The 27,976-nt window shown below is 41.6% G+C and overlaps 3 protein-coding genes across 11 annotated transcripts in view; 1 reads left to right on the plus strand and 2 right to left on the minus strand.

Moving 5' to 3' along the window:
- LOC109874906 (ATP-binding cassette sub-family D member 3-like) overlaps positions 1–3,740 on the minus strand; it is a 17,983-nt gene extending 14,243 nt beyond the window's left edge. For 2 of the 4 annotated variants that reach the window (XM_020466963.2, XM_031810676.1), the window contains exons 1-3: positions 3,377–3,518; positions 2,955–2,991; positions 13–108 (exon numbers count right to left, since the gene is read on the minus strand). In XM_020466963.2, coding sequence (XP_020322552.1) covers positions 13–108; positions 2,955–2,991; positions 3,377–3,486 — 243 coding nt within the window. In that variant the 5' untranslated portion in view covers positions 3,487–3,518. Of the gene's footprint in view, positions 1–12; positions 109–2,954; positions 2,992–3,376 lie in introns of all 4 variants that reach the window. The other 2 variants (XM_031810675.1, XM_020466962.2) reach the window with 2 other exon arrangements.
- On the plus strand, positions 3,458–25,030 carry sap130b (Sin3A-associated protein b). 3 transcript variants are annotated; one of them, XM_031810669.1, is made up of 19 exons: positions 3,458–3,534; positions 7,232–7,359; positions 9,070–9,344; positions 9,441–9,608; positions 9,730–9,874; positions 10,064–10,301; positions 10,454–10,692; positions 11,644–11,748; positions 12,049–12,190; positions 12,453–12,571; positions 12,856–13,134; positions 13,392–13,566; positions 15,981–16,073; positions 16,243–16,592; positions 16,817–17,041; positions 17,183–17,308; positions 21,488–21,591; positions 21,949–22,062; positions 22,478–25,030. In XM_031810669.1, exons 1-19 carry the CDS (start codon positions 3,485–3,487, stop codon positions 22,634–22,636), a joined length of 3,234 nt encoding a protein of 1,077 aa, XP_031666529.1. In that variant the 5' UTR covers positions 3,458–3,484; the 3' UTR covers positions 22,637–25,030. The 3 variants fall into 3 exon arrangements, with proteins under 3 accessions (XP_031666529.1, XP_031666530.1, XP_031666531.1); XM_031810670.1 differs by having other exon boundaries at positions 9,745–9,874; positions 22,478–24,769; XM_031810671.1 differs by lacking the exon at positions 3,458–3,534 and adding an exon at positions 3,934–4,057 and having other exon boundaries at positions 22,478–24,769.
- The window catches only part of LOC109875204 (uncharacterized), a 17,420-nt gene continuing 10,421 nt past the window's right edge, over positions 20,978–27,976 (minus strand). For 2 of the 4 annotated variants that reach the window (XM_020467437.2, XM_031810673.1), the window contains 2 exons: positions 26,250–27,886; positions 24,867–26,056 (listed from right to left, as the gene is read on the minus strand). In XM_020467437.2, coding sequence (XP_020323026.1) covers positions 25,991–26,056; positions 26,250–27,886 — 1,703 coding nt within the window. In that variant the 3' untranslated portion in view covers positions 24,867–25,990. Of the gene's footprint in view, positions 26,057–26,249; positions 27,887–27,976 lie in introns of all 4 variants that reach the window. The other 2 variants (XM_031810672.1, XM_020467438.2) reach the window with 2 other exon arrangements.

Genomic DNA, 27,976 nt, shown 5'->3' on the forward strand with positions numbered 1-27,976 from the left:
AAAAGCTCCTACCTCTTTGCAGAACACTCCAGGAACCATGATCTTCACTATCTTCAGGACACGTGCAAAGAACACCTTGTCCACCACCGTCTTTTCCTGCTTGGCCTCCTGCCACACATCACACCAAAACATTTAAAGAGGAAATCAGATAAATCCAAATTTAAAATCTCACCAACTCAGTCCTGCTTGTTAAATCAGGGGCTAAAGTCTGTGGATATTGAAATGATTGCTAAGATTTTGGCCATTGGTGTGGTGAGAGTAGGGTTGCACATTTTGGGGAATATTCAGAGGTGGAAACTTTCCATGGGAATTAACGGGAATATATGCAAATTAGTATAATTTAAAATGTAGATGTTTTTTTGCATTGGATATATTTACCATATCATATGGAGACAGAAACCTTTTACCTTATCATAAGTAGACATAATTGCAAATTATTAAATCCTTCCAATAGAAATGTTTAAAATGATTTAGTTACAAATATAACTTTAATTAAATGAGTAGACTATTCACATGGGATGATTTCAATGAACAACAAAATAAAGAATATTGAATGATCCCAAAGATCCATCGCATCTCCCAAAAACGTTTTTAACATACATCTGTAAAATGATAGTCTAGCAAGCTTTTGTTGTCTTCTGCTCAGGCTTCCATGTCTTCTCCCTGGACCTTCTCAATGTCCACCTCTTGAACATCAGACTCTGTGCCCTCATCTTCACAGTCACTTTCCAACCATGTTGAGGATGGCTCGTTGTCAGGCTCAAAAAGCCTCAAATTTGCCCGGATGGCCACCAATTTTTCAACCCTTGTATCGGTCAGCCTGTTGCGTGCTTTGGTGTGTGTGTTCCCAATCAAGGACCAGTTGCGCTCTGAGCCGGCTGATGTTGGTGGGATTTGGAGGATGATGGAGGCAACAGGGGAAAGAGCCACAAAGTCCCTTCCACCAGGTGGCTGATGAGATATGTTGGCACAACTGCCATATTTCATTTCCATCCCAAAGCCCTTACTTGGAAGTGTACTTCTCCAGACTGCCAAGAACCTTGCCCTCATCCAGGTCAAGGTGGCGAGACACAGTAGTGATGACACCATAGGCCTTGTTGATCTCTGCACCAGACAGGATGCTCTTGCCAGCATACTTGGGGTCCAACATGTACGCTGTGGCGTGTATATGCTTCAGGCAGAAGTCTTCACGCTTTTTTACGTATTTCAGAACTGCAGTTTCCTCTGCTTGGAGCAACAGTGAAGTGGGCAGGGCAGTATGGATTTCTTCTCTTACATCTGCAAGCAGAGTCTGAACATCAGACAGGATGGCATTGTCTCCCTCAATCCGTGCAATGGCTACTGCTATAGGTGTCAGGAATTCAGGCTGCTTACCACTCTCTCCCAAAATACCTCATATCAGCAGACTGATATGGACATTTCTTGGAGACTCCTTCCCTTCCAAGAGACTGTCAAACATGATGACAACACCACCCCAACGGGTGTTACTGGACAGCTTCAATGTGGTGCTCTTATTCCTCTCACTTTGCTTGGTGAGGTAGATTGCTGCTATAACTTGATGACCCTTCCCATACCTAACAATTTCCTTGGCTCTCTTGAAGAGTGTATCCATTGTTTTCAGTGCCATGATGTCCTTGATGAGCAGATTCAATGTATGAGCAGCACAGCCAATGGGTGTGGTGTGAGGGTAGGAATCCTCCACTTTAGATCAAGCAGCCTTCATGTTCGCAGCATTGTCTGTCACCAGTGCAAATAGCTTCTGTGGTCCAAGGTCATTGATGACTGCCTTCAGCTCATCTACAATGTAGAGAACAGTGTGTCTGTTGTCCCTTGTGTCTGCGCTCTTGTAGAATACAGGTTGAGGGGTGGAGATGATGTAGTTAATTATACCTTGCCCACAAACATTTGACCACCCATCAGAGATGATTGCAATACAGTCTGCTTTCTCTATGATTTGCTTGACCTTCACTTGAACTCTGTTGAACTCTGCATCCAGCAAATTAGTAGATAAAGCATGTCTGGTTGGAGTGGTGTATACTGGGTGAAGAACATTCAGAAATCTCTTCCAATACACATTGCCTGTGAGCATCAGAGGTGAACCAGTTGCATACACAGCTTGAGCGATAGCTGTTGCTATCGATAAGGTGTCTGATTCATCCTTTTCACCTCGAACAGAAGTAGAGGGACTTTACTTCTGCATCTTTGTTGCATTCTTCACATATGATTTGACACAGTATTTGCAAATGTACACAGCTTTTCCTTCTACATTAGCTGCAGTGAAATGTCTCCACACATCAGATAGTGCCCGTGGCATTTTCCTGTAAAGATTCATAAAAAAAACAGTAAAAAATAAAACAAATACAATTCCATGTACAGATAAATAGTTAAGCAGTTAAATTAAACAACTCCTCTGTAAGATAAATGTTTTTAAATGAAACATGTATGGAAATAGGTGAATTAACACTCCTCAGTTAGCAGGCTCAAGCAAGCTAAAACCCACATGGTAGCAAAATCTAACTAGCAGAAATTAAAAGTTAGAAATGATTCATCTATGTCATAAAATATATTCACCCCAACCAGTATTGTAATCAAAACTTAACAGAGAGCATGTAGTCCTTGGCTCAGACAGTGTTGTAGTGTGAGCTCAATAGCATCTCATTAGTGTGCCAGATCTTGAGAATCAGCTGTACATGTGATGGAAGAATTGAATTAGGGATAGCTTAACCAAAATATGCCACAAGACCTATAATTGCCTTATATGTATCCCACAAAAAAAGTTCACTGTTATATGCTAACTTTTTTGATGAATATAAGAAAAATTCCCCAAATTCCCGGGCTTAACTTCCGATTGAAAACTTCTGGAAATTTCCTGGAAAGTTTCCGACCCTTTGCAACCCTATGTAAGAGCAATTTAAGCATTGAGTGCGTTAAGAGTATTGGTTACATGCACTTACATCTTTGGTCAACTGTAGCTCTGATGATCTTTTCCCCCTAAACAGAAAACAGGGATGAAGCCTGTCATAACAGTAGAGGTCTATTGATGAAGCCATGGACGGAAACTCTGATTATTGTTAGTCCTTGGAAATCTGACCAACCAGCGAGCAGGCAGGCAGGCAGGCAGGCAATTAAATTCAATGACAGCACCCACCACCGGGTGTCAGTAGAGAACATCAACTCCATAAACTACTACGTATCTAAAACAGTATGTTAAAATAACAGAAAACTCTGATTCTGTCATCGTCAGACTGCAACTTGTCTCGGTGGCAAATCTTATTCTTGTCTGACTTGCTAGTAGCTAGTCAATGTTGGCTGCATTAGTTAAGCATTATGATGGTCGTCACTTTAGCTACAACATAGTGGTCAAGGCTTAACTTACCAACTTAATTGGGCTGCATGTCTTCTCCTCTTGATAAGATACAAGGCAACGATTGTGGCACCTGCTATAGAGGAGTTCTTGGCTGTCAAGTATTTACTTATCGACGCCATGTTTCCATCTGCCGACCAAGGGAGTAACGAGATGCATGCTGGGGTAGGGTAGGTAGCTGGCTAGCGTGCTAGCAACATGATCTATGGTGCACAATTTCATTTCATCAGACATATGCATTGCAAGTATTTTATGCATAAACTGTTTAAGGACTAAACATTGAACAAAAAGCATGTCCTTTATCTGCACTAAATCATGCTATATGTGTCAAGATTGCATTTTTCACTTGTTTTCATTTCTAACTCAGTACGTTAGCGACATTTAACAGCAGGAGAAAATCGGAAGCCAAGGCAAACCTTCAAATTAAAAGCCCTGATTTAATTGTTTTTAATTTAGTAAGCACTCTGGCGAAAATACTACTTATTAATGAAGAAGATATTGTAAAGTATTATTAATTGTGAACAATAACAACAACAAAAATGCTACAGCAACCTCATTATTATTTTTCATATGGCTTTTATTTTTGCAATGTGGCTAAACAAACTCTGAAAACCGGAAGTTTTGAAATAGTGCTGCTTGTGTGACACGCGCGTAGTAGAAAGACGGATGGGGATTCCTGATCACACAAGCAAGGTATGTTCTTGTTGCAATCTCAATATAATCGTACTGTTTGTTAGTAACTACCGATAATCATTCCAGATGAATCTAACTAATATAAATGTTTGATTATCGTCGGTTCATTGACATAAATAATGCAGCAGTTGGCTAACTAACCTTAGTTAGTGGGGGCGCGATTTCAATTAATAGCTAGCTAGCTATATTACTAACGAGCAGCTGTGTACTAACCTAACGTAGCAGGAGTAAAATAAACTGGCAGGGTAACTATAGCTAACTACGACTTCGGTCAAGTACCCGCACACCTGTGTTGTTTCCTTGATATAAAGCAGCTAAACCGGAGATGTTAGTTGATCTGTCTTCAACTTGGTTAGGTAGAAACAGGTTACATCGAAGTAACGTTAACCAACCAGTTAACTAGTAACAAGCAAGTCTCTGACCAGCCGACTAACTTAGTTAGCTAGCTAGATGTAATGTCAGCTACAGTCGCTTGCTAGTTATTGCTACTGCATTGAAGTTGTAGCAAGCTAATGTCAAGGACTCGGGAGTAGACAATGTTATCCTTGGCTCGGATCCAGTCCACTGCAGAGTGTTCATGGCCAAGCCTTGGCCCGACTCAAGTTAGCAGCTGTTTGTGGCTAGCAATGGTTACAACTTGCAGAAAAATGATTGACAATGTCATGTACGACAGGGTTCAAAATTTGGCCAGCGAATACATTTTATTTGACCCCACCAAGTTTTCTGAAACAAATGTCGTTTTTATTTATATATTGTTGAACATAAGACTGTATACACACCAGCAAATCGGCTCCAAGTGATTAACATTTTGGAAATCTGTATTCCCACGCATAATGGAGAGAGGTTCGTGAGAGTATGCAAAAATACGTGTTGATGTTATGTTTTAGTCAAATATGTTTTATATATTTAAAAAATAATATTTGTACCCCCCCCCCCCTTTTCGGAGGATAAAAATCGACTTTATTTTTTACAGCTTACCTATATTTTTACACAGGTTTTTACATACATGGCTTTTTTTTTTACTCTAGTAGTTACATAGCACGAATAAAGTAATTTGATATACATTACATCTGGATAGTACTTATCAAAAGTCAAATCAAATGTTATTTGTCAAATGCGCTGAATACAACAGATGCAGACCTTACAGTGAAATGCTTACTTACAAGCCCTTAACCAACTATGCTGTTTTGAGAAAAATAAGTGTTAAAGTATTCACTAAACTCAAATAAAAAAATAACACTAATGAAAGAGCAACAATAAAATAACAGTAAAGAGGCTGTGTACAGAGTCAATCTACGGGGGCACAGGTTTGTTGAGGTTATATGTACAGTACCAGTCAAAGGTTTGGACACACCTACTCATTCAAGGGTTTTTCTTTATTTGAACTATTTTCTACATTGTAATAGTGAAGACATCAAAACTATGATATAACACATGGAATCATGTAGTAAACAAAGTGTTAAACAAAATTCAAATATATTTTACACTCTTCAAAGTAGCCATCCGTTGCCTTGATGACAGCTTTGCACACTCTTGGCATTCTCTCAACCAACTTCATCAGATAGTCACCTGGAATGCATTGCAATTAACAGGTGTGCTTTGTTAAAAGTTCATTTGTTTAATTTCTTTCCTTCTTAATGTGTTTGAGGCAATCACAACACACACAACACAAAAAGTGTTGTGACAAGGTAGAGGTGGTATACAGAAGATAGCCCTATTTGGTAAAAGACCAAGTCCATATTATCGCAAGAACAGCTCAAATAAGCAAAGAGAAACGACAGTCCATCATTACATTAAGACATGAAAGTCAGTAAATCTGGAAAATTTCAAGAACTTTGAAAGTTTCTTCAAGTGTAGTCACAAAAACCATCAGCGCTATGATGAAACTTACTCTCATGAGGACCTCCACAGGAAGGGAGGACCCAGAGTTACCTTTGCTGTAGAGGATAAGTTCATTAGAGTTAACTGTGTCTCAGATTGCAGCCCCAAAAAAAGGCTTCACAGAATTTTAAGTAACAGACACATCTCATCATCAACTGTTCAGAGGAGGCTGTGTGAATCAGGCCTTCGTGGTCAAATTGCTACAAAGAAAGCACTACTGCTTTGTGCTTAGTGGGACAGGACAGTGACCCAAAACACATCTCCAGGCTGTGTAAGGGCTATTTGACAAAGGATAGTGATGGAGTGGTGCATCAGGCCTCCACAATCACCCAACCTCAACCCAATTGAGATGAGTTGATGAGTGTTATTTTCTAGTTTTGATGTAGAAAATAGTACCAGTCAAAAGTTTGGACACGCCTACTTATTAAAAGGATTCATTCTTTTTTTCTTTTTTCAACTATTTTCTACATCAAAACTATGAAATAACATGTATATATATTTTTTTGTGGGCTGGGGACTTATATTTCCCTCACTAACTTTAAACATCAGCTATGAGAGCAGCTAACCGATCGCTGCAGCTGTACATAGCCCATCCAATCTACCTACCTCATCCCCATATTGTTTTTATTTACTTTTCTGCTCTTTTGCACACCAGTATTTCTACTTGCACGTCATCATCTGCTCATTTATCACTCGTGTTAATTTGCTAAATTGTAATTACTTCGCTACTATGGCCTATTTATTGCCTTACCACCTCACACCATTTGCACACACTGTATATAGACTTTCTTTTTTTCTATTGTGTTATTGACTACGCTTGTTTATACCATGTGTAACTCTGTGTTGTTGTTTGTGTCGCACTGCTTTGCTTTATCTTGGCCAGGTCGTAGTTCTAAATGAGAACTTGTTCTCAACTAGCCTACCTGCTTAAATAAAGATTAAATATATATATATATATATATATATATATATATATATATATATATATATATATATATATATATATATATATATATATATATATATATATATATATATATATATATATATATATATATATATATATATATATATATATTTTAACAGGTTAGTCAAGGTAATTTCTACATGTTGGTAGGGGTGAAGATAATGACCATCCACTCAAGAAAAAATCGTCACATGTCTGAATCAAGTTGATGATCGCCCGGTTATACGGTTTGGAGAAAATACCTGCTTAGATGTTGGCAACATTCATCTGTGTAAACTTGTATCTACATACCTGTCAGGTTTAATGTTGCTCTCTTCCTTGCATAGATATCAAGTGTGTCAGAAGATGAGTTCTCAACAATATCCACGGCCGGGAATACCTCCTGGTATGGGACAAAACCAGACTCCTGGAGGAAACACTGCATTACTGTCTGGTAGTCAACCAAACACGGCAGGTAACATTATGGAGCCTGCTAACCCACAGCAGAACTCACTTTGCATCACAGCTTTCACGTCTATTTGCACTAGTCAGTCAGTGTATGAAATCATTGGTCAGTGGTGTTAACTACTTAAGTAAAAATACTTCAAAGTATTTTATCCAGGCTTTATCTCATCCGGCCGTGATTGGGAGCCCCATTGGGCGGCACACAATTGGCCCAGCGCCGTCCGGGTTTGGCTGGGGCAGGCAGTCATTGTAAATAAGAATTTGTTCTTAACTGACTTGCCTAATTAAATACAGGTAAAAAGAAAAGAAAAGAAAGAAGAAAAAAAAAAATATATACATATACATACACAACACACACACTACCATTCAAAAGTTTTGGGTCACTTCAAAATGTCCTTATTTTTCAAAGAAAAGCACATATTTTGTCCATTAAAATAACAGAAAATGGATCAGAATTACAGTGTAGACATTGTTAATGTTTAAAATGACTATTGTAGCTGGAAAAGGCAGATTTTTTCAAATGGAATATCTACATAGGCGTACAGAGGCCTATTATCAGCAACCATCACTTGGTTGGGGCCTCCCACTTCATCTTCTATTCTGGTTAGAGCCAGTTTGCGCTGTCCTGTGAAGGGAGTAGTACACAGCGTTGTACCAGATCTTCAGTTTCTTGGCAATTTCTCACATGGAATAGCCTTAATTTCTCAGAACAAGAATAGGCTGACGAGTTTCAGAAGAAAGTCCTTTGTTTCTGGCCATTTTGAGCATGTAATCGAACCCACAAATGCTGATGCTCCAGATACTCAACCAGTTTAAAGAAGGCCAGTTTTATTGCTTCTTTAATAAGCACAACAGTTTTCAGCTGTGCTAACATAATTGCAAAGAGGTTTTCTAATGATCAATTGGCCTTTTAAAATTGTAAACTTGGATTAGCTAACACAACATGCCATTGGAACACACTAGTGATGGTTGCTGATAATGGGCCTATGTAGATATTCCATTAAATCAGCCGTTTCCAGCTACAATAGTCATTTACATCGTTAACAATGTCTACACACTAATTTGATGTTATTTTAATGGACAAAAAATGTGCTTTTCTTTCAAAAACAAGAACATTTCTAAATGACCCCAAACTTTCGAACAGTAGTGTATATATTACTAAAGTTGTTTTGGGGGGTATATGTACTTTACTTCAGTATTTATCTTTTTAGATAACTTTTACTTCACTACATTCCTAAATAAAATAATGTACTTTTTACTCCATGCATTTTCCCTGACACCCAAAAGTGCTAGTTACTTATTGAATGGTTAGCAGGACATGAAAATGGCCTAATTTACAGACTAATCAAGAGAACATCCCTACTGCCACTTATCTGGTGGACTCACTAAACACATACTCTGTTTGTAAATTATGTCTGGGTGTTGGGAGTGTGGCCCTGGCTATCTGTAAATAAACAAAAACAAGAAAATGGTGCCTTCTAGTTTGCTTAATGTAAGGAATTTGAAATTATTTTTTACTTTTGATACTTAAGTATATTTTAAAACCAAATACTTTTCGACTTTTACTCAAATAGTATTTCACAAGGTGTCTTTCACTTTTACTTGAGTCATTTTCTATTAAGTTATCTTTAGTCTTTACTCAAAAATGACAATTGGGTACTTTTCCCACCACTGCAAGTCTTCTTCATAAAAATAAGTACTCCAACTCTTTGTACCACAGGAGGGGCAGATGATAGGAACCGTGACCCTCACCCAGACCACGGTCCTCGTGACCACCCCAACAGTAGTGGTGGAGCATCGACCTTCAGGGACGACAAGCAGGAGACAGTGGTGGTCCGGCCTTACCCCCAAGGTCAGGTCCATGGACCCCCCCAGGGTCACCCCACTCCAGCAGGTCACCTGTCACTCCAGCAGTGCATGCCTGTCACAGTGTCAGCCCCTCCTCCACACATCCCCCAGGGCCTGCCTCTGGCATTCACTGAAGGACCCATGAAGGTATGTATGAGGGAGCTTTGTCTGCTGCATTAGCCCTCTCTCCCGCTGTCTTGAGCTGACTCGTCTACTTTATCTCGTCCTTTCTCATCTCTCCAGCCAGCTCTGAAGTCGCCCATGGCCGGTCGAGTGATCGCCCCAGCACCAGCCAACACCCAGGGCCACATCACCCTGCCACCTAAGGTGCCAAGCCACGTCACTGCAACCATGGAGAGCACCGTGCCTCAGACCGCTGGCATCCCTGTAGCAACTATCAGTGGCCAACAGGTAAGGATTGGTGTTTGTAGTGGTAATATACCCCAGCAATAATATACCCTATTGAGGTCTACCCAATGTGATCACATGATGAAAAATGTGGTTCCAAATCTATAATGCTTTGTGTCCATGGGCGTGGCGTTTCCAGGGCAACCCCAGTAACCTGCACCATCACCTGATGACGACCAATGTGCAGATCATTCGCAGCCATGCACCGCCCCTGCAGCTCGGCTCCCCTGGAGCCCCCCAGCACACCTTCACCTCCCATCTACCCAGAGGTCAGTCAGTCCCCGAGACAGGATAGTAGCATAGCTAAACTTTTATCATTCTGAAAATAGTCAAGCTGCTTACCTTGACCCCAAAATAATTCACCATAGTGGTTTGTTCATATTTTAACCCACTGTAGGTACTCAGCAGAACCATCCTAAGAACAGACATGGATATCTGTTGTTCATGTGTGTTTCCAGGAGCTGCTGCAGCTGCTGTGATGTCCAGTTCCAAAGGACCCACAGTACTGAGACCTGCTACAGGTGGTGGCACTGGCCCACCTACTGTCCAGCACATCATCCACCAGCCCATCCAGTCACGCCCTGTAGTCACAACGTCCACAGCTGTGATGCCCACGGTGGTTGCCCCATTAACGGCCACCAGGCCTCAGTCCCCAGTGGTTAGCTCAGCCACGCACTCCGCAGAGATGGTTCATGGGTAAGGAAAATAAACACAGTATGACATGCTGAAAGCGTTAACCATTCTTTACAGTATTTTGTAAATGTATCTAGATAGTTAATTTTACTATTCCAGTTATTGCAAGTGTACGTAAAACCAATGTTGACTATCCCTTTGTTCTCTTCCCTCAGGCGTCCAGGACTAAATATCCACCCGCCTTCAGCCACTCTGAGCATTCAGCGTCAACCCCCATCTCGGGACAACCCCACACGCATCACCCTGCCCTCCCACCCTGCCATTGGGGGTCAGAAACCCCAGCTGCCCCACACCATGGCACAGAAGCCCATATTCAGCAATGTGACTCCTGTCGCTGCTGCAACTGTTGCCCCCATATTAGCCACCAATACTGCTCCATCGCCTAGCACTACAGGTGATGCTGTTGTTGTGATAGAGATACACTACCGGTCCAAAGTTTTAGAACATCTACTCATTCAAGGGTTTTTATTTGTACTATTTTCTACTATTTTCTAATCGTGAAGATATCAAAACTATGAAATATCACATATGGAATCATCTAGTAACCAAAAAAGTGTTAAACAAATCAAAATGTATTTTATATTTGAGATTCTTCAAAGTAGCCACACAAATAACCTTGATGACAGCTTTGCACACTCTTGGCATTCTATCAACCAGCTTCATCAAGTCACCTGGAATGCATTTCAATTAACAGGTGTGCCTTATCAAAAGTACATTTGTGGAATTTCTTTCCTTAATGCGTTTGAGGCAATCAGTTGTATTGTGACAAGGTAGGGGGAATACAGAAGATAGCCCTATTTAGTAAAAGACCAAGTCCATATTATTGCAAGAACAGCTCAAATAAGCAAAGAGAAACGACAGTCCATCATTACTTTAAAACACAAAGGTCAGTCAATAGGGAACATGAAAAAGACTTAAGGTTTCTTCAAGTGCAGTTGCAAAAACCATCAGACGCTATGATGAAACTCTCAGAGGACTGCCACGGGAATGGAAGACCCAGAGTTGCCTCTGCTGCAGAGTGTGCAACGCTTTCATCAAGGCAAATGGTGACTATTTGTAGAATCTCAAATATATTTGGATTTGTTTAACACATTTTTGGTTACTACATGATTCCATATGTTATTTCATAGTTTTGATGTCTTCACTATTATTCTACAATGTAAAAAATAGTAAAAAATAAAGAAAAACCCTTGAAGAGTAGGTGTTCTAAAACCTTAGTGTAGTGTAACCTGTAGTGTAGGTCTAACTAATCTATTTCCATTCCCGCATCATAATGACACTATCAAGACTGACTGTTTCCTTTTATTCTGCTTTAATGTTGTAATAACCACATTACCTCACCCAGGCTCCGGACCCCACCCCCAAATGACCAACAGTAACATCGTCACCATGACGATGACTTCTCATTCCTCTCACGCCACAGCAGTCACCACGTCCAACATCCCCGTGGGTAAGTTTCTAAATCATTAATGTTGGAGTGCAAAGGCTCCAAGCTACTCTCTGGAGTAACCTACTCCACAGTCCTTGGAATGTTCATTCATAGGAGTTGAGTAAGTCATTCATAGGAGTAGAGTGGCTATTAAAAACAGTGACACTTCCGGTTGTCAACGGTTGAATGCATTGCGCCAGATTCTGTAATGTTTTAGCTTGCTTTGAAGTTATAGAAGAAGTCTCTACGGGGTGATTGTATGTTGTAAAATGAACATTTCACCCAGCTGATTGTACACCATTCCACCTCCACCCTCTTCAGCTAAAGTGGTTCCCCAGCCGATAGCCCACACCTCGCCCAGGATCCAGCCGGAGTACCCTGGAGAGAGGGGAAACCTGATCCCCATCTCTGGTCACCGCTCCTCCCCCAACCCCATCACCATGGAGGCCCGCAATGACAACAGGTTAGTGACGAGGGCTGATTGATTCATTTTTATTTTGGGTTGATGATAATACATTCATCAACAAGATGATTATTTGATCCAGAGGATGGAGCATTAAAACTCTTATTTCCAATGTGGTCCTCATTGGTCCTGGGCTACAATAGTGTAAAATGTCAGCGCCTCCTTATTTCTGATGTACTTGGAGTAAATTCCTGGTGGTTATTTGAACGTTTTTGATATGGTTGTTTTATTTCATTCATTTGATATGCACGTTCCCCCACAGGCAATCGGTGCCAGTGCAGTTCCAGTACTTCCTGCCTACCTACCCTTCTTCACCGTTCCCCCTGACACACACCTACACCCCCATCACCAGCTCTGTGTCCACCATCCGACAGTACCCAGGTACAATTCACCTCTCCTTCTTAACAACATGCTACATCTGGCTCTTTTGTGACTCTCAACCAGTCAGATAATACTCTTGTCATTTTCACAGAGCCAGATTGTTAACTTCTGAACACTCACTTTAATAAGGATTATTGATCATTTTGTTAATCAATTACATTTTTAATTAGTTCTGACTTTCTAAGCCATGTTCAACATAATAATACACTAGTCTAATCTACATCTATAATACCAGATATATATCTCTCATCCTGTGTGTCAAATCCAACCCGTCGACCCCACAGTAACCCCTCAGGCCCCCAGCGGCACGGCCATGCAGACCCAGACGAGTGTGGGCGTGGCGTCGGCGGTGCACCTCAACCCCATGCAGCTGATGACGGTGGACCGCATCGCTCAGATCAACACGCAGAACATCCAGCCCGCCGGCATGGCCACGCAGGGCATCCAGCCAACCACCATCAGCGCCCAGGGCTTGCATTCCGCCACCGGTCAGATCACCGCACAAAACATCCAACCGGCACCCATCAACCCACAACAGCCAGCCAATGAGAACAAGACCTCTAGTGAGTTGGTGAACGAAGCAGTTTAAGTTTCGTTGAAAGTTTTTAAATTAGTTTTTGTCAGGTCTGAAATGTATTATGAATAGAATCATTCTACGCATTTTCTCCAGTCAAGTATTTTCACTTCTTTATTTATCTGTTTTGTTACTTTTCATTTTAATGTTATTTATTGGAGATTTGAATCACAGTAATAAATAAAAAAATCCTAGCAGCTATTCTTTTCAGACAACTATTCTAACAACGTTGCTCTGTCTTCTCAGTTGTGTTAGCAGACGGCACCACTCTGGTAACCAACCCCATCGGCCAGACGTTCGGTGGCAGCCAGCCTCCAACCTCTGTGGGTCAGACACACCCTCAAAACACTGGGCCTGGTGCCCCCACCCTGGTGTCCTCTCCCCGACCTAGCATCCTACGTAAGAAGCCTGCCAACGAGGGGTGAGTTTAGAAAACCCCTCACGGTTTTCCTTTCCTTACTACAGCAGTCGTGGTCACCAACTCTTGTCATAAGTAGGGCTGTTACGGTGACCATATTACCGCCACACCGGCGGTCATGAAGGCAGTCAAATTCCACGTGACCCGTTTAGTCACGGCAATTAGGCTTCTCCAAGCTCTGATGCTGCTGATGGTCATTTGCAGCCTACCAAACTTGCTAACTGCCTGGTACTCAGCACTCTATTGTCCCTCTAATCACTCTGACGTCAATGCAAATGTATTAAAAAATCTAATCAAACACTTCATGAGAGCCCATGGGCTTATGTTGCACAACATTTCTATAGGCTATGCAATTGCGTGAGAAAACCGAGTGATGGCCTCTATTAAAAAGAGGAGGATCCCACCAGCTTTCTATAGGCTAGGCCTACTATATTTATTTCTCAACTTTCCTAATATTAAGCACATTGCTTGTCTTTACAATAGGAGTATAGCCTACCTGGCTGGCATGAAAAAGAAACACAGGAAAAGCTTAATTCGCTATTTAAGTGCATAGATTACATTTTTTCGTTACAGGTGCATGATAATGCTCCATTCTAAGTCCAAACCAATTTCACACATATATTTTATATGAAAAGATAAGATTAAATCAAGAATAGTCTGATGGGTGACAATATTAGCTTATCATTTGTGAATGATGACCAGCTTAAGTGTTTTTTTTGTTTTTACTTTTTTGAATCATAGTCACACACCTCATGTAGCCTAGCCCATAGGCCTATGTGTTTTAATAAGGTTTGTATCACAACTAAAGTGGCCAAATAACTAAGCACATTTCAAATTAAGCACATTAATCCGTTTAACAAGCTTAACTGGCATACATAAGCGGCACGTGAGTTTGGGGAAGAAAGTTTTCACCATAAAAATGCACCTTTTTATAATTAAAGCATTACATGCATAGTCGCATTTGTGGTCAGTTTTGATAATGGTGTTTTCCCTAATGGAACATCTGCACTTAGCCTATTGCAGTGTGCACATTGTTGCGCTTATAATGTGAAGAAATAGTCTAATAGTTTATAAAAATGTTAAGTTAAATGTCTGCCTCATTACGTAAAGTTCTTTTGATGCTAGTGGTTGTATTAATTTGGGCTCTATCTCATCCCACAACTCTCCCAAACTTTGGAATGTTTATTTCTCTCACAGAATATAATAGGTCAACTTGTATGCTATGGGGGATAGTAGATTGACATAGGCTAGTGATTATGCTGTTCGTTAGGCCTACTCATCTTGTTGGCTGACAAAAAGTAAATGTGGACAGTTCTTCCAAAATGCAGTTGCGTCCCTGATGTGTCTGTCTTCACTTGTAGCCTGTGAGAAAGACCAGATCAGGTGATGACAAGCCGTGTGAGTGAGTAGTACTTCGGAGCAGACAGCACTCAGAGAGAAGGGCTGCAAAGGGCATGGATTTTTTTTTAGGATGCATTATGGTCACACAAAGGGGATGCCACCGGGAAATTCAAGGCATTGTCAAGGGCTTGTCAAATCGTGAATGAGAGACTGACGAAGTGTGTACACCCTGGACAAATAACAAAGCAGAGCTCATGCCTTTTTCAAGACGCTTTTTTCAAATCATCGTTAGTCGCATCTTGCTGCCTTACAATGTATTAAATCAAAACATGTAGCCCAGAGTTTGTAGAACAACTAAAGTTACATGAATAACTCATTAAGCATTTGGAATACCTATTTATTTGTTAACCAATCAACACAGAATAGCCGCATGTGCGCACTCCCTCATCGTTTGGAGATTTGTTCAATATATTCTTCATACTATAAAATAATGCCACGGAATTCTAAGCAAATCTTGTCTGCTAAATGAACTAGTGTAGCCCACTGCCATATGGCATAACCAGATCAGGACCTAACATAAGTGCTTCTACACCTGCATTGCTTGCTGTTTGGGGTTTTAGGCTGGGTTTCTGTACAGCACTTTGAGATATCAGCTGATGTACGAAGGGCTATATAAATATATTTGATTTGATTTGATAAGGACATCTGAGTATGCGATTCTGTTCTTCTGAAATAGGCTACATTTTCTTCAGATCATGTTTCTTTAGACCTCTCTACAATAAATAACAGATTTATTGTGAAGGTGTAGGCTATATTAAATTGATTTATTACACCTTTTAAAATGTAGATGTTCCAAAGGTCTGCATCAGTGGCTTGTAGGCTATATGTGGAAGCCACGAGATGCTAAATGTGTTTATGTTAATTACCAGTCAATTACTGTGAGACTGACAGTTATTTGCTTGACAATCACCGGCTGAAGATTTCGTGACCACCACAGCCCTAGTCATGAGCAGCTACCGTTTGAGTAGGCTTTTCTTCTATCCCAACACTAACCGGTGTCTGTTTTCCCTATAAAGGTCTGCAGTCAGGAAGAACCTGATCCCAGAGGCCAACAGCCCCAGGATAGACGGAGGAATCAGGCATGCATCAGGGTTTCCACGCCCAGCAGGGTAAGATGTAGCACTGCACATTGTTAGTAGGCCCTGATCAAAGACTATGCTGTGTACACACGCTGGAATCCTCTGGTCAACTGCATACTCCTGTATTAATAATATCTTGTAGTTGAAAATGTACTTTCAAATGATTAGGTGGTTGATGATCTTTTCTCTGACCTCCCAGTGTGAAACACAAGCCTGATCTCCACGTGTCTCTGGCTCCCCCGGTGATGTCATCATCCATGGAGGCTCTGCCCAGCCATCAGACCAATGAACACCAGCAGCATCCTGGAGCCCCACCCCACCAGCAACCCTCTCAGCCAATCCAGACGCTCCTCTCAGTGTCAGCACCCCCACACTCACAGCCTGGCCCCGCCCTGTCTGCCATCACTCCACCAATCTTGTCTATGGCCAACGTGGTTGTTCCGCCTTCCCAGTCAGCGGCCAGTAGCACGGCGGCATGTGGAATAAGCTCCACCCTCCCTGAGATCAAGATAAAGCAGGAGGTGGAGGCCATGGATACCTCCAAACCAGGTACATTTGAATTGAAAAATGTATTTGCCACCACCAAAACCAATAATGTTGTAAACTTTTTATTTTATTGGTGTCCTATTGCTGATCTATGATCAGTTTTCCTTTTTAAATCAAGATAAATAAAGGGAGGGGGGCTGATCAGCATTCCTACTCTGACACACTTAGTGAATACGGGCCCTGAGCTATTGATCTCCTAGTTCTTCCTCTCTCTCCTCGCCCTCCAGGTCCCCCCATGCCCCATTGTGGTACCCCCTTGTTGTCCATGATGCCCAGTGGGGATGTGACCCCCGGGGCCTCACCCAGGAAGAAGCCCCGGAAGCAGCAGCATGTCATCTCCACGGAAGAGAGCGAGATGATGGAAACCAACAGCACGGACGAGGAGAAGGTCCTAGCCAGACCCCTCAGCATGAGGGCCGAGAAACGCAAGTCGCCCCTCAAGGAGTACATAGGTAGGAGAAAGTAGATACTCAAACTCTTTATTCATGATTCACTTGTCCCGGTTAAGGGTAAGTTTGCTGCAGTTACGGTAGGCTAATTTCCCTATATTTGACCTTGTATAAGTGACCACTGTACATTTCCCTTCCCTGCAGATGAGGAAGGGGTGCGTTATGTCCCCACCCGTGCTCGTCCCCCGGTCACACTCCTCCGCCACTACAGGAACCCCTGGAAGGCTGCCTATCACCACTTCCAGAGATACAGTGACATCCGGGTCAAAGGTCAGACCAATGTCTTTATTATTGATTGCATTCAATCATAACTGTATTCATAATGAATTGTCATACATTCTGGGTTCTAAGAGCTTGTTGTGGGACTGAAATACACTTAATGGGACTAAAATGCGAGAGGTAGCCTAGCGGTTAGAGTATTGGGCCCATAACCGAAAGGTCGCTAGTTCAAATCCCCAAGCCAACGAGGTGAAAAGTCGATGTGCCCTAGAGCATGGCACTTAACCAAAGGAGGCTGCTGAGGGCAGAACGGCTCATAATAATGTCCGGAATGGAAACCATGTGCTTGATACCATTCCACTCCAGCCATTTCCACGAGCCCGTTCTCCCCAATTAAGATGCCACCAACTTCCTGTGCACTTAACCCTAATTGCTCTAGGGTCGCTGTTGATAATGGCAGATCCTGGCTGTGACCCCACTCTCTGAGGGTGTGTGAACATTTCCAATTCAAACATGTGTATTAATACACACTTGTACATGTGTGAAATAAGACAAATATAAGCACCAACCAAATGACCCACAACAGATTATATGTTAAACTGGCTAAAGAAGTGGCTGATTCCATTATCACACCTCTTTCCCACATTTTTTATGTATAATTTGCAAAGGGCATTGTGCCCGATGAACTGAAAATGGCCAAAATTGTTTCTGATTCATAAAGCTGATCTAGTAAACTTGACAAATTACAAACAATCTGAATTTGTCAGCTATCAATTTTTTGTTGTTGAAGCATTCATATAATGGATAAATAAAATATCTTAACAAGGAAAGTCTGTTATACAAACATCAGTATGGCTTCAGAAAATCTCACTCTAATTGACAAAATACATAAAGCAAATGGTCGCAAAGATCATACATTAGGTATCTCGCTGGAAACTTGGAATGGGCATTTGAAATGATTTCTTGATTCAAATACGATTTTTTTTTATCCGAAAATGTGATTTAAAGGGAAAAAAAATTGGAGACTTGCTTGTGTGACTCGGGAGAGAGCTGAGGCGCTTGAACATTTGCTAAATTGCGTAAAGGTTTGTGCTGAATGGCAAGTTTCCCCCAAACATTCTTGTATGTTCTTGAATAGACTTTATGGTACGTTTGCTCCTTTTTGGTGGATGTGGCGAGGTATGTCTTGAAGCACTGAGTGACTTAAAGGGCAGTGGCCATGTTAACAGGGTTCCCCAACCCCTCCTCGTTTTTCAACTTGTTGTTCAGTACAGCACCATTTCAATTTAATCTTCCAGAATGTTCAAATGTACGCCCTGGTGCGTTCAGAGGGGGGGGGGAGACTACACCAACTCGTGCTAGTTAGACAACATTTGTTGCTGCCATAGGTTATCTATCATCTATCAAGTAGCCAACTAGCTAACTAAAGTAGAAAGGCTAATTGAGGCTATTTTGCTGCGCTCCCAGTACTTGTCAACAACTCCATTCATATTAAACAACTCCCTACCTGTTGGTTGATCAGTATAGCCTACTCATTTAGCCAACTCAATTCTGTCATTTTAATTCCATTTTGCATTGATTAAGAAATCGTCCACTTCACTTGCTACGCTGTAGCGCCGCTGTGATTGACTGACAATAACAACAAACTACCTAATGTGAAGCGGGTGTGTAGGCTACCGGTGTCTATTTTGTATGGGGCACACTCATAACTGTCACTGTTTTTATTCATATTTTGAATGTAGTGGTCTATCCTTGTAGGCTATGTAGCAATGGAACACAGATCATTGTATTTAAAATATAAAAATGAAATAAGATGAATACTTTCCCAAGTAATGGAATACTAACGTTCGTTTGAATAACTGCACCCATCCCTAATCATATATATATATATTTTTTAAATTAAACTAGGGCGTGAATGAACAATCTCTGCTTTGGTTCTCCGGATATATCTAAAGGATAGAAAGCAATATATTTTATTTATTTTACTAGGAAAGTCAGTTAAGAACAAATTCAGTGGGTTCAGTTTGTTAACTGACTGTTCAGGGACAGAACGACAGATTTGTACCGTGTCAGCTCGGGGATTTGAACTTGCAACCTTTCGGCTACTAGTCCAACGCTCTAACCACTAGGCTACCCTGCTGCCCCATATGATTTTCAAAGAAATAGAGATGAATTGTGGTGTGCTGCAGAGATCGACACTTGGACCCCTCTTATTTTATCTATATAAATGATCAGCCCAAAGCATCCAGAGTGCTTTCCCAGATATTGTTTGCTAATCATATGTGTGTTATACCCTCACAGAAATCTAAATGACCTTATTAATGTTGTTAATGATGAACTGTGTAATATCTCAGTGGCTTAAAATCAATCAATTGTCACTGACTCTACCAAAAAACGAAAACAAATCTGATTTAGTCCAAAGAACAGAAAATGCATACTATATAGAGGACCACGGTATGAGTCATAATGCCAATAAAACAGAATTGGTTCCAATCATTTTTCCACCATAACTTTTTCCCATAGGAGATTTTAGAAACACTTAAAATAAGGGCTGTGTTTTATGTAGGCTTATAGGGGGGGGGGGCTCTATAGGGGTCCATATTAATAATATACCTGTTGATCAAGCCTGTACAACCCTCTTTCTTGGTGTTTTGATTGATGATGAACTGTCATGGAAACCACAAGTAGCCTAGTGGTTAGAGCATTGGGCCAGTAACCTAAAGGTTGCTGGATCGAATCCCCGAGATGATAATGTAAAAATCTGTCGTTCTGCCCCTGAACAAGGCAGTTTACCACTGTTCACCAGTAGGCCGTCATTGTAAATAAGAATTAGTTCTTAACCGACTTGCCTAGTTAAATAAAGGATCAATTTAAATAAAATATAAATCACACATAAAGGCAATAACCTCCTAAGATCAGAAAAAAATACGCAAAATGCGATATGTCATAAACCGAAGCACTGCTCTGTCTACACAATGATCTTCCCATTCAGCAGTGACTGTAACATTACATGGACCAGCACACACCATACCAAACTACTATCAATCTATCGCCTGCGGAAACGCTGGTTATAAATCATATCTGCTGGTTTTCGAGACCTTTCATCACCACTTTTCAAACTACGAGGACAGAATGTTTATGGAAGGAATTCTCTTCAAGTTGCTCAATTTGTTTACGGCTCTTTTAAATCACTTATTATCCACTTTCTTCAAAAACGATTTCACTGCCACGTTAATTCCATAACTACTAACAAGAAACAGACAACCGCTACGTCACCCACATTCACGAACAACAAATTCTGAATGACCTACAGAGGCCCTATGATCTGGAACTCACTCACTGCCTGAATATGCCAAGCGATGCCTGTCATTGTACTGAAAACATGTTTTGAGGCACCTATTGTCTATCACAGCTCTACACCTTTTAGTAGTTGGACTTTCTGCTTAGATTTGATTTGATTTGACCTCTTGCGTTTCTTTAGTTTTTTTGTCTACACTGCTTAGTCTGTGTGATTTATGACCACTGGAGGGCCGGGGGGGCCCCTCGACAAACCCTTTTGGGCTTTTTTCCCCCCTCCTGCACATCGTTTTTACACAGTAAAAAAAGACTCTTTATAGTTTGCAAATAAATGAACTCAAAATTAAATTTATATTATAAAATGGGCTTTTCGAGAGACTGAAATTCACTTATTGAGGACTGAAATGGCAGTGATGCTCTGGAGGCTTTTGAGGTTGAATTGTTTATTCATTGTTTTGTTTGGACAACTAAATTACACAACAATTATTACAACAACATCACACAAGGTTATTATTCTCACCAGATGTTAAGATGCATACATAGGGAAACATTTAGAAATCACACACACACACACACACACACACACACACACACATCAAGAGGACAACGTTTTCTTGTGCTAGGTGCACTGTGAAGCCTAACTGGAAGGTGTAGTATGCTATGAAAGCGAGTGTCATTTGTTGGCTTTACATTTTTGGAGACGTCACAAAATACTAATCAGGGAAATGCTATTTACCTTGCCTGCAAATGACCAGTAACTTTCATAGCACACATATTACATGACTAGGGCCTAGAGTTTATCCCTGTAATCCTTGTAATTTGACCAGGAAAAACTCCCGACCCTAGTTATAGTTAAATAGCTTAATGGTGTGTGTTGTTGAAGGTATTACTGTATTATAATATGGCTTTAATGGTACATTGTCATGGTTTCAGAGGAGAAGAAGGGCACCCTGCAGGACGTAGCCAATCAGAAAGGGGTGGTGTGCAGAGCGCAGGGCTGGAAGATGCACCTGTGTGCTGCACAGCTCATGCAGCTGGTGAGAGAAACGCTACTTCCCTTTTTACAATGATCTTTGTATAGAGAGTACAGTTACTCAGTGCGGTCAACTTTTAAGCACTATGGAAAGACAACTTAAGAGTTATGAAGTTGGAGGTAGAGCGAAAAGAGATGACACTTAAATTGTACCCAAGTGAATCTCATTGTCTCGCGTCAGAGAGCGCGACGACCGTCTGCACTGATAGTGCTCAATGGTAACGCATCACGTTATGACGTAGCTGTCGGAAGACAATGAAGTGGGTCTAAAACTAGATCTTCTTTGAACAAGATATTTGTCCTCCTGAATAAGTCTGTTGTAGTGTTGGTCTTTATATGTCTCTCCTCTCTCTATCACTAGACTAATCTGGAGCATGACGTGTACAGCCGCCTCACGACCCTCCAAGAGGGTCTGATCCCAAAGAAGAAGGCCGGGTCGGATGATGACCTGCACCGTATCAATGAGCTCATACAGGTCAGAGGTCAAACACGCAACAACACGGCTTTTTCCACAAAAAATCTATGCTGCTGCTCATGGGTAGGAACAGAGTTTTCTCAGACCACGTGACCTAACCAGGAAAGACTCTAGGCCCTAGTTATAGCCTACAAACCACATATGTTTTCTCATCACTATCTGACTTTACAATATCTCATCACTATCTGACTGTTTACAATATCGAAGAACTCTCTATTCCCATAAACACTACTACTACTACACACTATTATAACCAGGAATGCCGCCATGTATCAGTATTTGGTCTGGTTTTGATCAATTCCACAGGCAGCTTTATACCATTTCTGAGGACTCAAGGGAAATTCTACCTGGGCCTAGTCTTTGTTATGAATGTCAGTCAGCCATTTTGAATTGTCTCTCCCTCCCCTTTCCCCAGGGTAACATGCAGCGCTGTAAGCTGGTGATGGACCAGATCACTGAGGCTAGAGACACCATGATGAAGGTGCTGGACCACAAGGAGAAAGTCATGAAGCTAATCAACAAGAACGGTGGAGCCAAGAAAGTCAACAAGCTGAAGCGCAAGGACAAAGCCTAGAACAGAGGTGGGAAAACCAAGCCTAGGCTGACCCCCTGTACCCTTCTCTTTTTGAAGGTCGCACTAGTCTACACCCCTCACTGATCTGACCATGGTTTGACCATGGACAACTGGCAGATTGTGGCAGTATGGTGTCTGGGGTTACTTGTTAGCTGTGCGTGACCGTCCAACCACTCTTGACCTAGAACTGTGACCTAGAACTGAGACACAAGTGGTCGGCAGAAGGAACAGATACAGTTCCACTATGTCCCAAGTGGGGAGCTTGTCAACGGACCCGGAATGTACAAGTATTAAGACTGCTTCAAGAAGTTGGTATGTCCTCAGTTGTTGATTGGATGGCGGGTAGAATTATTATGATTTGATTGGTTGAATGATGGTCTAGAGGGGATGCACTATGTTGAATTAATACCCTTGAACATTGTGTGGTGTAAAGCATTGATATGGGTTGTTGAACTATCATCAAGTACTTATTATGTAATAAATCTGTAAATCTGTACAATGTATTTATCCTTACTTCACTCTGGTAATGGGATCAAATCAGAAGTGTGCTACCAAGTGCAGTCATTGGAAATGTCACTCTACGGTCCAAATGAAGAGTTTTGTATATCACAGTATTCCACAGATATATATATGTCAAATACTTTGTCATGTGCTTGTTTTAGCTTTGAGTTAGCTGTCTGGCAAACTGAATCAAGTACAGCTTACGTATTTGACCCCAGGTTCAACGTAGTAATCTCTTAAGTAAAGATTGTAAAAGAAAGTGCAACTGTCATCTCTTCTATACCTTTCACTGAGTATGTGTTACTCTATTTGGGACAAAATATTTAAGGGATGCCTTTTCTACTGCTGTCTGTAGCTGAGTGTACAATGTCTGTAAAAAATATAGGGACAATGTACTTTAGGGGGCTTTAGTTTGGAATGTTGTACAAGTATTCTTCTTGGTTTGTGGGCAAAGGGAAAGACACTAAAACTGCAACAGTGTTATTCATGTCAGTCTGACATTTCAAATGAAGACATGACTACCATTTTGATGCATCCCCTAATCAATCATACAGTATCAGACCGGAAGAGACGAAGCGAGAGGTTTTACTCCGCCCAATATCTTTCCATGAAAATAAGCCCACAAAGTGAGGAATTTTTGTATGGAGGTCAATGAGTGTCGAATTTGATCAACAAAAAATGTAACTAATTAGCTATGTGAGGCTTATTTGATTGAATATAAGTTCCGCAATGATAAGGTTCTTACGAATGCACTGACGTAAGTGGATTCTCGTGACATTACGGCAACTTCGGAAAATATAAATATATAGCTTATATCGGAGTTGTGCCTGCTGTTATAGAGAGAGAGATGTAGTACTTATCATGGGTATCACCTGTTTTAGCATGGACATTGCAATTGAGGGCTTCCACCATTTTAAAGTAGTCAACTGGGTGGGGATTTCTGAGTTGGGAGCAATCAACAAATGAAGAAAATGTACTACTTTAAAATGGAGATGTAACCCTGATGCTATAATGTCACAGATACAAAGATGAGTCCTCCATCTCTATGGCCTACTGTTCAAATACACATCTGCCCTCATTGGCTAGAATGGTCCCACCTGATCGCGCCTCGTTCTGCCTGCCTTCCATCTTTTGAGAACATGTATTTCCATGAGAGCGGTTACTCCATGAGTCTACAGTACCTAAAAGTTGAATAAGGATAGATCTGTTGTCCTCAGTCACTACATGTCTATTGTCTATAAATGTTCTAATTCTAAGTAAGCATGCAAAATATTGCTAGACAGTCAATGAGGAGTGTCTCGTTATAGAGTTATTTGCTGAAGAACACAAGTTCTTTTAAATGTAAATGGACATGTTTGTTTTTTTTAAACCAATATGAACTGTGAATACACAAGTATACCCACTCATCAAAAGTGACGCTATTATTTGACGCCTTTTGGTGTATGGTAGTTGATTACATCAATACAAGGTCATCTGTAGCTTCTGAACAACCTTCAGTGGCAGGAAGGTTCTTTTGTGCTTTTTGTATGCCATATCTTGTTGATTCTGTATAGTATCAACTATGTTTGGATCAAATATGGATTAAGAACTGTATGAAACCAGGTGAAATTGTGCGTCCATAGGCTTATATTGTGCATATGCACACAATGTACAGTATCTATACATTCTTTAATGTTGTATGTGTAAAAATAAGTAGATTTTGTTGATTATATCGACTTATTTTTTTTTATTTTTTTTTGACCAAGCAGGTTTTCTAGTGTATTTTTCATTTATTTTACTATGCGTTGTAGTTTATGGTGAATGTGTATTACATGCAGTTGGGTCTAGATTATTACATTCTGTTTGTTTGTTTTGCCATTCCCCATCACTGCAATAAAGACACTTTGTACTAAGCATTTGGCGTGTTATATTGGCAGTACCAGCACGCAAAAATGGGAGTTAATTTTGTAACGCTATGGATATTTTCACACTGGATGAACGGTTAATTTACAGTAGTATGTGTGAAAGATTAGTCACTCACTTTGTAATCCCCTAAATTGATCTATGTATTACTGGCCCAGGGGGTCTGAGAAAGTACATACCGATGTATATACATGTAGTTGTTCAACGTTTGGCTCGCGCCATGTCACATTGGTAGTTCAAATATTATATAGTCAACCAGGAGTGGGCAAATCCGGTCGTGGAAGGTCCAAGGGGTGTTAAACTGTTATGTAACGATTTGTATTGGCACAGTTTTCTTATCAGTTGACTAATAAAATTGAACACAAAACTGCTCAGACCCTGCATTCTACCAACCTGGTTTTCTCACCTCCCTCAAAAGTCATCCGTTGTATTTGCAGACGGCTCAACTCCAAACTATTCACTCCATCCTTTTCCCTATCCCTTGGCACCTCATATACTGTATATCGGATAAAGGATGGATGGTTGAAGAGTTTCAAGACAAACAAGAATAATAAATCCTTTGGTTTTCATGCAATTCAAACTCGAGGTCTTAGGGATGTGGAATTGTTTGTTCTCACCTCCGAGAACCTACTGCATCTGGACCCAGATTGAATACTGTATTGCAACTTTAACAGGGTGTAGAACAAACCAAGGCCGTATAACTGCAAAGCAACCATCAGTGATTAATAACTCAAATTAGATTCATCAAATTATGATTTTCAATTAACATATCAATCACATTCAAATCAATGCAATGTTGCAACCCTTGACTAGGGGTCAAGGTGAATCATGCCAGTTTGGAGAAAAGCGACTCATTCCCACCTTTGCTTCATATCCTTCCATCTACTTCCCCAATGTTGTACTGTACTGCAGAGTCATGGCCACACTGGTGTCTTCTTTCCAGGGAATGGTTCATTTGTCCAGGCTGTGTGTGCTGTGTTTGACTGGGCCAAAGGACAAGGATTCCCTGGAGTTGGTCTGCGAGGCAAGAATACAAATGATAGTTAAAGTTACTGTCAATGGATCGTAAACATGCTTGCACACAAACCCACAGCTACACACGCCCTCTTAACAGTACACCACATACACAACTATACATTAAACACACACACACACACACATCCAGAACACACGTGCCCACAGAGTGTCAAACAACAGAAGAGCCACTGACCTTAACAGTCGTCCAGTCAGAAATGGTGTCTACAGACTCGGAGTGGGTGGTGTCTCTCACTCTGAATTCTAAGTTGTCTGGACCAGCAGGGTTTCCCTGTCTAGGCTCACAGTGGTAGAGGTCAGTGGCGACTTCAGGGTTATCACTATAACTACTTCTTCCAAACACACGGTCCAGGTCCAGTAGATTGCTTCCTGCTGCCATAGTTTGTACTGTTCCTAATGGGTCAGACGCTGTAGGATTGTTACAGTCTGACTCAGCAACACTGTTGGCTCTGCTGAGATCCAGACCAAGGAGATCCATTGTTGCAGTATTACTGGGTTCTGAACTATAGGGGTCCATTGAAGCTGTGTAACTGAAATCGAAGCTAAAGGAGTCCCTTTTGTTTGTGTTATTGTTGTCTTCAAGGTTCGTATCATCGCCGCTGTGTAAGTCGACGATTGCTTGGTTGTCAGTCTCAAAACTTAAGAGTTTGAAACCATAGGGGTCAAATGTGTCTCGGTCAGTGGCATGAGATGTATGTCCAAACCCGTAAGGGTCGAACATGTCTTGGTTCTCAGATTGAGCAATAGGCTCAAATTCGTAAGGATCAAATGAGGCTTGGTTGTCAGCTTCTTCATCGCTGAGTTCAGCGGCAAAAGGATCTAAGATCTCTTCGCTGTGGTGTTCGGGGCTGAGTTTAAATCCATAGTTGTACGAAGTTTGACTACTGGGCTCATAGTTGGGCTCGTAGTTCAGCTCAAAACTGTTGTTGCCGAAGCTGAATTTACTGTTGTGTTCAGCTGAGCTGGTAAGAGGGTCCATCCCGATAGCACTGTCCAACTCTGAATCAGCAGAGCGGTTGGAAGAACCTGGATCACAGCCTTCAGCTTTGGGAGTGTCTGGCTCTTCCACAAGGTCAGCTGATGCTCCCCCTTTGAGGCGTCTAGGTGGACGGACCGGGCGGGTGGGTACAGGAGGGCTGGGTTCAGGAAGGTCGCATCCACCTGTTCCGGCAGGTTCTGAGTCACAAGCCTGAATCCCAACAGGGTAGCTGGGTTCCACGGAGTCATACCCAGGTGGCACCAGGTCAAAGTCAACTGGAATAGATCCAAGAGTGATGTGAATCTCTTCTATGTCGGAAGGAGGGGATACTGCGTTGATGTCAAACTCGTATCCATTGGGGTCGGATTCGGTGGAGAAGTTGGGTCCAGCAGCCCAGGTGTTGGCCCTGGATGCTTGACTGAAGGGTTGGCGCCCAGAAGCTACGCCGAGTTCTTCTGCGTCATCTAATTCAGTTTCCAAGGAACAAGTTTGAGCTGCGTAGATGGGCTTGAAACCCAAGCGTTCGGTCATGATCAAGGTTTGGGGCTCAACGAAGGAGAGTTCAACAGCGTCCATGTGAACAGTGTCCAGATCCTCCCTGCTGTAACTGATTTCTATGTCGCTGGATTCGTCCTCGTCGGGGAACTCGGACTCGAAGCACTGGGTGCCGGTGGAGGCTTTGTTCTCAGCGCAGGAGAGGCTGTTGTCTGTCTCATCGTTAGATCCAAGATCCAGGCGGGTATCCGGATCAGTGGAGGGATAGGGCTCCTCTGTCCCCCCTGGAAAGAGGATGTCTGCAGCGAAGGGGTCTGTGCCTTTGAACGGGTCATCATCTACGATAAAGGATCAGTCGAAAACAGAATTAGAGGCCTGGATAATGCTATACCGTATAATTATAATCAATCAGATTGTCAAAGTTTCAG

The sequence above is a fragment of the Oncorhynchus kisutch genome, linkage group LG30 (assembly GCF_002021735.2).
Source record: "Oncorhynchus kisutch isolate 150728-3 linkage group LG30, Okis_V2, whole genome shotgun sequence".
Taxonomy (NCBI): Eukaryota; Metazoa; Chordata; class Actinopteri; order Salmoniformes; family Salmonidae; genus Oncorhynchus; species Oncorhynchus kisutch.

Bases quoted from the DNA above. Each gene is read 5' to 3' on its own strand.
- sap130b (XM_031810669.1), top strand. From the start codon at position 3,485: ATGTTTCCATCTGCCGACCAAGGGAGTAACGAGATGCATGCTGGGGTA. The intron at 7,360-9,069 runs GTAACATTATGG...TTTGTACCACAG, and splicing joins TAGTCAACCAAACACGGCAG to GAGGGGCAGATGATAGGAAC. The intron at 11,749-12,048 runs GTAAGTTTCTAA...CACCCTCTTCAG, and splicing joins CACGTCCAACATCCCCGTGG to CTAAAGTGGTTCCCCAGCCG.